Genomic DNA, 10,240 nt, shown 5'->3' with positions numbered 1-10,240 from the left:
AGGATGATTCTCTTCTTCTAGTGCTTTACGGTGCCACACCCATGGCGTCAAACAAACCCTACATCAGAATTACGACGCGTCTTGCGCGTCTAAGTAAGTTTAATGTAATTTTAAGCTCTGTTGATGGCAAAAATAATTCAGTGCATTCAAGTGACATGGCAAATCCATCAAAAACTGTCGATTTTGATCTCAAGGAAATTGTTTTTATAGAACATTGATTGAACCAGGTTGAAATGGGTGCATAAATGCTGACAATAACAAAGCAAAAATGTAAAAAAGTTGAGATACAAAAACTAAACAGAATGTCATCGTTATGCGTATCAAACGAATCCGTTTTATCAGAGGATAACGAAATTGAAATTGTATTTAGCTTAGAGAAAGTATAATCTTTACCGTTGTTTTAGCTAATTAGAAGTAATGACAACATCGCCCTTTAACTAAAATTAATCTTCAGAATCGAGGTATTCTGTTCACCTGCTTCGACTCAAATACTTCAGTAGCTTTTTAAAAGTAAGTCTGAAAATTAAGATGAGCAATAATTATATCAAGATTTGTAGAATTACTTCGAGACAATTGTTGCCCAGTGAGCATGTAACATTACAAGTGCAATCTCACTGCCATTCACCTCATTACATATTATAAAGTCATCAGCAGCGTTTTTCTGTCTGTATGTGAAGGCTAATCTCAGGTACTACTGTAGGGATTTTGATACCGTGGTCGTTAATAGACAGACTGATTCAAAAGGAAGGTTTATTACCTCTACGCCAGACAAGTCGTCCTGCCGTAGGCATTATAACGATATAATAGTAATGTTTTAGCAAAATTACTTTGTTCTAAGGACAAATATAAAGGACTGATTGTGAACTGTGCCACCGGCGTTGAAGAAAATACTAGAGTACAGAGGTAACGCTGATTTGTAACGCTTGTGAAAAATCCGTGCCGACTGAGCAACGGTTTTTAGTATCACAGCACGTATCTACCACAAAATATAATGTAAATATTACAAGGAAGAATATTCAACCATCAATTTTTTTCTGATGTAACAGCCAGTGGCTCCCTAAGTTCTACTTTCTCGAAAGATTTGTACTATGACATGACTTTTACAGATATACCATTATGGAAATGAAATAACCCAGTGTTTAAAAGCCTATTAGCGAAGTATTCAGGCAAACATATTCCTGACGAATCTACATGTAGAAAAAACTATGTGAGCAGCATTTACGAGGATTGTTTGGCGTCGATTCGAAACGTAGTTCAGGACGGTCCTACAATGGGTCGCAATCGACGAGACTACGGACACCCAAGAGCGGTGCATTGGCAATGTAGTAACTAGACCACTATTTGAAGATAAATCTTGTTGGCGTGTGCAGAACTTCCTAAATATTACCACTAAACATCAGCTTAGCTCTTTAATGATGCTATGAGCGTTTTATGGCCTAACAGCGTAAAACACGAACAAGTTTTCTTGTTAGTTACAGATGGCGCTTCTTATATGGTTAAATCTGTAGATGTCCTGAATGTTTTATATACTGAAATGATTCATGTAACGTGCTTGGCACACGGAATAAAGAAATTAGTTGAATGCATAAGGATAAATCACAAAAATGTTGATAATTAAAGTCGAAATGAAAAAAAACTGTTTTTGAAAGCTCCCAGTAGAATCACAAAATTTAAAGAGAAGTATCCCTATATTATTTTTCCACCAAAACCAATACTGACTTGTTGGGGTACATGGCTAGAAGCAGTTGAATACTAGGTGGAGCATTTCAGTGACATTAAAACCATTATTTTACAGTTTGAAGATGAGTCTGCTTGTATTTTGAATGCAAAACAACTTTTTGAAAATGCTACTCTACAGAGTGATTTAGTGTACATAAAAGCAAATACTGTTTTTTATCGCGTCATATTAAGGCACTGAAAAACATTTCAACATCACTGAAGGACAATTTAAAGATTATCGAAGGCACAGAAACGAAACTTAACGAAGCAAAAGGAACCATTGCTGAGTTGTTAAAATAAAAATTGAGCTATGTACTTGAGAAAAATAAAGATTTTAAAATGCTGACAAAAATTAACAGAACGCTGTGTGGAAGAATAGATGACAAACTTGACATCCCATACTCACTTCCAGAATTGTGCAAATTTAAGTTTGCTCCAATCACATCCTGCGACGTTGAACGCCTTTCAGTCATACAAAGTTATTTAAAAAATATAAAAAAAACATGTGATTGTGTATTGTAACAATACAAATAATGCCACTGAGATTGAAGAAGCATAAACAGTTTGTTTTTGGTATAATAAAGCGTGGTTCATTTGAAACTAGTAGATTTTTTTGTCTCCATATTTTTTCCATATTTTATATTTTTAATCCCATAATATATGAACAGATTTTGTCATTTTTAATACATATTTAACAGACCCCTATGACTTGCGTTCTTGGTAGGATCATTTGAGAAAGGACACACAGGAAGGAACTGTATCACGTGGATGTTGTGACCGTGTAGGGTTGTGTCCGATATACTATAGTTTCCCTTCCTACAGGTTAAATGGTAACGGTGCCTGCAGATATACCAGCACTCTTAATTTGTTTTCTGATCAAAGTATCAGTTTTCTGCTTTTGACACAACATTGTCTGGTAGCATTGTTCATCTCACAGATGCAAGACTTTCTGAGGTAATGCTCTCTGAAGTTCTGCATGTGCTATACAATGACGGAAAAAAATCTCAGTTCCAAGAAGGAGTTGTGCGACATAAACCAAAGTTAGTAAGCGTGTTTTTTTATGTAAAAGATTATGTCTATTTATACTTAGCGCCAGTCCCACAAAACTGCCGCTAATAAGGCCATTATGAAGCTGCAGATCAGGTTTGTTTTAAATACACGCTGTATTTACGCAAGCAAGTATCTACCTTTGAGATTGGACGTGGTGTGTTAATGTCAGTCTAGAATGCCTCTAAGGTGACAGAAACGCCGTTACCAACACCTCACTATTATAATAGGGCTACGAGAAGCTGGATGTTGCTTCTGCGATACTGCAAAAAGACTTGGCAGGAATGTAGCCACTGCACGTGATTGCTGGCAGCTGTGGTCACGGGAATGTACGGTCGCAAGATAAATGGACTCCGGACAGCCACGTTGCACAACCAAGAGCACATACGGGGCACCATCGGACAACTCCAGTGTCATCCACCGTCCCTCTACTGACCAAGTGCAACAGGCATGGAACCTCATCTCACAAATTGAAATCTGGTAGTTGTACAACACTATGCACGCGCGTTTGCATGTTTGCCTTCAACATTCTGGCTCTTATAACCGGTTACTACTGTACCAGCATTTCTCATTTTCAATCACGCGTCTCGCGCTTACATTAACCTATAATCTTGTAATGTTAGTCATTCAAATATATCACCCAGACAAATGTATTCCTAAAATTTCATTACTCGACATTAATTAATTTTTGGTGTTACGGTTTTTTCCGTCGTTATATTTACGCAAAAAAAGTTTCGTATGATTGAGGCAGAGCTTTCCTGTTTCAGAATGCGTAGGAGGATATGTTAGGCAACCAAGTTTTTCATTTGCCCGTTATCTTAGCGAGGACCTGCATTAACAGCTGTATCATCCAATATGCTACAAAAGCAGGGTAGGCATAGTCATTTTGCTGTACGGTGAGGCACGTTGGAATCGAGAGAAATGAATAATATACTTATATGGATATGGTGTCTTTCGGACATGTCCGAAAGAACAGACACCATATCCATATACGTATGCAGTTCTCGCGATACAGGCCATGACCTTCTTCTTGCCGGCCGCTGTGGCCGAGCGGTTCTAGGCAGTTCAGTCTGGAACCGCGCGACCGCCACGGTCGCAGGTTCGAATCCTGCCTCGAGCATGGATGTGTGTGATGTCCTTAGGTTAGTTAGGTTTAAGTAGTCCTAGGGGAGTGATTACCTCAGACGTTAAGTGCCATAGTTCTCAGAGTCATTTGAACCATTTTGAACCTTCTTCTTCTGTGCGGATGCACAAATGTTCCCCGAACTCGTACGGGACTTGGTAAGAATGTCTTCCACGAGTAATGAGTGTGGTGGGGTGGGACACTACGACTGTAGTGTGTGGAGATACAAGGTGAGAATGTGGGTCACGCGGAAGGCAGTCTCACTATCCTCTCTGCTCTCGGTGGCTCAGATGCATAGAGCGTCTACCATGTAAGCAGGAAATCCCTGTCCCCGTTGATGTATATCAACGTCCGTCAGCAGCTGAAGGTATTAACTTAATTATGAATAGAAATGAATAAGTTGTGAAACAGTATAGTGTTCCAAGAGGAGGAAGAGTGGCTGACAGTAGAGCCATTTAGCTGGAGGCAGTGAAAGCAAGTATCTAGCCGTGGCTATCTTCCTTCTCATCACTGATGAACGATAATGTCATATTTCGGGACTGTATTATATTCCAGTGCGAGACCTACTTGCTTGTAATATTTGCACTGTACGTTTCCATTACGCCACAGATTAATGTTACAAATTTTGTGTTCTAACAAGAGTTGGCCGCTCTACTTTACCTTTGAACGACTGTGGTAAATATTTTAAAAAGTTGTATTTGTCATCTGGACAACAGAGTTAGTTTTTAGACTGGATGTTTCATGTGTAGCAGAATGATAAACAAGCTTATGCACATCTAGATCGAGGATCAGCCTGCTGCATAGATTTGTTATAGGTCTGTGTGTTTTTTTGTTTGTTTGTTTATTTCCGACTTTATTTGGAAGATTATTGGAGAAGTAGAGTGTTCTGTGGTTTTGCAAAATAATTACTCAGTGTTACGAACTGTAACCACATCCCTGTCGGAGTAGTGTGGGAAGTGAAGACCTCTCCTGCAGAGTGCGCACAAGTACTGCTATCATATCAGACTGGTACATAAGAGAAATGAAAACACAGAGATATATTTAGCACAAAAATTTATTTGTGTGCATTAATATAATGCGTGCAGGGAAGTACAAATAAATAGAGGAAGAGGATAAGGGAAAGGAAGAGGGATGAAGATGGAAGGAGCGCAGAGATGGCGGTCGAAGGTCTTCATTTAACCCAGGATGGCTTTTCCGTAGGCGGGGGCGGCGTATGCGACGGGGGCGGCCACCTTAGCGATGGCGGGGGCGGCGTAGGCGACGGGGGCGGCCACCTTGGCGACGACGGGAGCGGGGTGGGCACCGGCCTCCTTGTGCACGACGGCGTTGAAGCCGTTGACGGGGTCGGCGGTGTAGTCGACGGTGCGGATGGAACCGTCGGGCTCGACCAGGCTGTAGCTGCCCTGGACGACGTCACCGTCGCGGCTTTCGTGCTGGGTCTTGGAGTCGCCGGTCAGAGCGTCCTGCACGTCGTAAGAGTAGCTGTACTGGGGGTGGGGGTCGTACTCGGCAGCCACGGCGGCGGGGGCGGCGACGGCGACGGGGGCGGCCCTCACGGCGGGGGCGACGGCGAGGGGAGCGGCACGCAGGGCAGGGGCGGCGTAGGCCACGGGGGCGGCGTAGGCGCGGGCAGCGTACGCGGGGGCGGCGTACGCGGGGGCGGCGTACGCGGGGGCGGCGTAGGCGCGGGCGGCGAGAGCAGGGCCGGGGGCGACGACGGCGGGGGCTCCCAGGTAGCCGGCGCGGGCCACAGCCACGAAGGCGGCGAGGACGATCAGCTGCGGAAAGGAGAGCGTTAACACCTGCACACGGTAGCAGCTTTGTAACACAGAGAAATTCATGCTACAATAGACTTGAAGTGTTACTTTATTCCTCGTTAACATTGATTCAGGCAGTCTAGCTTCAGAAGTTTCAATTGGCAGATAGTCTCGTGAGTTTTACGAACGCTCATCGTCATAGGATGTTTTATGGATTCAGTATCTATAGTACTTATGCAGAACATTTCACTTCTATTACCGAGGAAATTGGAATAATAAGAATTTCATCGGAGGTCATATAATTAAGAAGCCTATACGCTTCTATTTGTATTTTGTTGTCCGAGAAAATATATACAGGGTGATCAAAAAGTCAGTATAAATTTGAAAAATGAATAAATCACGGAATAATGTAGATAGTGAGGTACAAATTGACACACAGGCTTGGAATGACATGGGGTTTCATTAGAACCAAAAAAATACAAAAGTTGAAAAAATGTCCGACAGATGGCGCTTCATCTGATCAGAATAGGAATAATTAGCATAACAAAGTAAGACAAAGCAAAGATGATGTTCTTTACAGGAAATGCTCAATATGTCCACCGTCATTCCTCAACAATAGCTGTAGCCGAGGAATAAAGTTGTGGACAGCACTGTAAAGCATGTCCGGAGTTATGGTGAGGCATTGGCGTCGGATGTTGTCTTTCAGCATCCCTAGAGATGTCGGTCGATCACGATACACTTGAGACTTCAGGTAACCCCAAAGCCAAGAATGGCGCGGACTGAGTTATGGGGACCTGCGAGGCCAAGCATGACGAAAGTGGTGGCTGAGCACACGATCATCACCAAACGACGCACATTTTGTGAACTTTTTTTTTTTGTTCTAATAAAACCCCATGTCATTCCAAGAATGTGTGTCAATTTTTACCTCTCTATCTACATTACTCCGTGGTTTATTAAGTTTTCAAATTTATACTGACTTTTTGATCACCCGGTATATTGGTTTAGAGTCAAAATTTTCCCTTAGAGATTAAAACTGAGTGAGACGCCGCATTAGCTTAGACGCTGGGATCATTCTCAGCTCAAATGGGATTGAAACACTATTTCATGGTTTCTATGGTACAAGTCATTTCAAATGAGTGATAGAAAGATTTGATAAGGACATGTGTCTTCTCCATGTTTCATCTGCACCAAACTGAAAACTGACAAAACTCCAATGTTTAACGTTAATTACAGTCTGAAAGCTTCAGGCCATGAGATTGCTATGATATTATTTTAGGATTTGTCCTAGCGATATTTATTTTAAATATTTTTCAAGCAGTTATATATGGTGCAGTTTCAGCATTGGAATCTGGAAGCTATCATTGTCCTTTGTGTAGCTGTATATTACATCTGAGGCACACAAACACGGCAAATCCTTTGGAGATTTCCCGAAAATATTTGGACATCGACAACAAATACAACACTTTTGGCGACTTGTTCAGTTTCATTGCGCTCAGAGAGGAGAAGTGTGACAGTAAACTGTGGAATGACGCGGCTTAAGTCTATCCCTAAGGAGGCCGTCCGTATACTGTCCATCAGACCTGAAGAACAGCAGAACTGGCTGTTGAAGGTTCTCCTTTACCAAGCGTGACAAAGGTAACGCTACCACGCTCTAAATTACTACTAGATCGTGAGAGGTAACCCTTTGGATCTCGAACGCAGCTGAATGCGAATGAGTGATAACGGACAGACTGTGTCTGGACTCACCTTGAATGCCATGTCTGCGGGTGGTGGAGTACTGCGATGCGAGTGCTGGCGTGTGCCGGGTGACGCTGGCTTATATAGCGGCCAGTGGCGCAAGACAAAGCGGCCGGCGGCGACGGCAGCGGCGGCCGCGTTTTCGCAAGCCCAGCCCGGCCCAAGGCACCATCCAGCCGCAGCTCAGCCCGCAGGAGGGAGACCCGCCCTGGCCGCCAGCCCGCGCGCCCGGGCCCTCCAGAAACGGGTCACGGCCGCCGTCCGCCGGCCGCCTCCCGCAGTCGCTGGCTGGACCAGCCGGGCCTCGCGCGCCGCCCGCCGAAGTGCAAGGCTACGCCACGCGACCTTACCTCACTCCAGACCGACACTCGTCGCGAGGCCGCCGACTGCTGAGGACCACCACGGGAGATCATTATCGACATCTACAATGCAACGCCCAAATTAACACAAACTTTGTTGTAAGGTCATAGCTTCTCACACTTAATTTACTACACTTTAAAATCCCCCCGTCGGAGATTCGAGTCCTCCCTCGGGCACGAGTGTGTGTCTTGTCCATAGCGTAATTAGTTTAAGTTACATTAAATAGTGTGTTAGCAGTTTGGTCCCATAACACCTTACTACAAATTTACAATTTACACTTTAAAAGAAGTAGCAATGGTTGGACAATACAATAGAGGGCGTCCATAAAGCTCTCCCATCATTTCAAAAAATCATAGCTTGGCAACTATAAGAGGCAGTCAAACGAAAAGGGGACATATAAAATGCTTTTTTATTCCAGTCTCTGATCACTAGTGAATTCTTTAGACGATTACAGGTTTCAGTCTGTAATGACCATCTTCAGATCTAAAATACAGGGTGTTACGAAAAGGCACAGCCAAACTTTCAGGAAACATTCCTCACACACAAAGAAAAAAATGGCTCTGAGCACTATGGGACTCAACTGCTGAGGTCATTAGTCCCCTATAACTTAGAACTAGTTAAACCCAACCAACCCAAAGACATCACACAAATCCATGCCCGAGGCAGGACTCGAACCTGCGACCGCAGCGGTCTCGCGGTTCCAGACTGCAGCGCCAGAACCGCGCGGCCACTTCGGCCGGCACACACAAAGAAAGAAAATATGTTATTTGGACATGTGTCCGGGAACGCTTACTTTCCATGTTAGAGCTCATTTTATTACTTCTCTTCAAATCACATTGATCATGGAATGGAGACACACAGCAACAGAACGTACCAGCGTGATTTAAAACACTTTGTTACACGAAATGTTCAAAATGTCCTGCGTTAGCGAGGATACATGCATCCACCCTCCGTCGCATGGAATCCCTGATGCGCTGATGCAGCCCTGGAGAATGAGGTATTGTATCACAGCCGTCCACAATACGAGCACGAAGAGTCTCTACATTTGGTACCGGGGTTGCGTAGACAAGAGCTTTCAAATGTCCCCATAAATGAAAGTCAAGAGGGTTGAGGTCAGGAGAGCGTGGAGGCTATGGAATTGGTCCGCCTCTACCAATCCATCGGTCACCGAATCTGTTGCTGAGAAGTGTACGAACACTTCGACTGAAATGTGCAGGAGCTCCATCGTGCGTGAACCACATGTTGTGTCGTACTTCTAAAGGCGCATGTTCTAGCAGCACAGGTAGAGTATCCTGTATGAAATCATGATAACGTGCTCCATTGAGCGTAGGTGGAAGAACATGGGGCCCAATCAAGACATCACCAACAATGCCTGCCCAAAAGTTCACAGAAAATCTGTGTTGATGACGTGATTGCACAACTGCGTGCGGATTCTCGTCAGCCCACACATGTTGATTGTGAAAATTTACAATTTGATCACGTTGGAATGAAGCCTAATCCATAAAGAGAACATTTGCACTGAAATGAGGATTGACACATTGTTGGATGAACCATTCGCAGAAGTGTACCCGTGGAGGCCAATCAGCTGCTGATAGTGCCTGCACACGCTGTACATGGTACGGAAACAACTGGTTCTCCCGTAGCACTCTCCATATAGTGACGTGGTCAACGTTACCTTGTACAGCAGCAACTTCTCTGACGCTGACATTAGGGTTATCGTCAATTGCACGAAGACTTGCCTCGTCCATTGCAGGTGTCCTCGTCGTACTAGGTCTTCCCCAGTCGCGAGTCATAGGCTGGAATGTTCCGTGCTCCTTAAGACGCCGATCAATTGCTTCGAACGTCTTCCTGTCAGGACACCTTCGTTCTGGAAATCTGTCTCGATACAAACGTATCGCGCCACTGCTATTGCCTCGCGGTAATCCATACGTCAAAAGGGCATCTGCCAACCCCGCACTTGTAAACATTGCACTGACTGCAAAACCACGTTCGTGATGAACACTAACCTGTTGATGCTACGTACTGATGTGCTTGATGCTAGTACTGTAGAGCAATGAGTCGCATGTCAACACAAGCACCGAAGTCAACATTACCTTCCTTCAATTGGGCCAACTGGCGGTGAATCGAGGAAGTACAGTACATACTGACGAAACTAAAATGAGCTCTAACATGGAAATTAAGCGTTTCCGGACATATGTCCACGTAACATCTTTTCTTTATTTGTGTGAGGAATGTTTCCTGAAAGTTCGGCCGTACCTTTTTGTAACACCCTGTATATAAATATATACACCTAGTGAGCAGTGTCTTTTAACATAAAACAACAATATGTATCACAATATACTGTCATACACCAGGGAAATGTACAGATAAAATATGGTATAACGTACCTTTTTTACACCATGTCCTAAAGTGATACGGCCATAATGGCATCGTCAAAATATATAAATATAATCAGCATAGCATCGTCATATAGATTTAAACTATGGTGTAGACTAGG

The 10,240-nt window shown here is 43.7% G+C and overlaps 1 protein-coding gene across 1 annotated transcript; it reads right to left on the bottom strand.

Annotated features, from left to right (window-relative positions):
• Window positions 1–4,925: 4,925 nt before the first annotated feature.
• LOC124776776 (cuticle protein 21-like) lies at window positions 4,926–7,415 on the bottom strand. The gene is made up of 2 exons (XM_047251914.1): window positions 7,393–7,415; window positions 4,926–5,667 (listed from the first exon to the last, which is right to left on the bottom strand). Exons 1-2 carry the CDS (start codon window positions 7,402–7,404, stop codon window positions 5,065–5,067), a joined length of 615 nt encoding a protein of 204 aa, XP_047107870.1. The 5' UTR covers window positions 7,405–7,415; the 3' UTR covers window positions 4,926–5,064.
• Between the last annotated feature and the right edge of the window lie 2,825 nt (window positions 7,416–10,240).

This window comes from Schistocerca piceifrons, chromosome 2 (genome assembly GCF_021461385.2).
Source record: "Schistocerca piceifrons isolate TAMUIC-IGC-003096 chromosome 2, iqSchPice1.1, whole genome shotgun sequence".
In the NCBI taxonomy this organism is placed as follows: domain Eukaryota; kingdom Metazoa; phylum Arthropoda; class Insecta; order Orthoptera; family Acrididae; genus Schistocerca; species Schistocerca piceifrons.
Note: the sequence above shows the minus strand (reverse complement) of the source record. Positions and strands in the feature narration are given on the sequence as shown.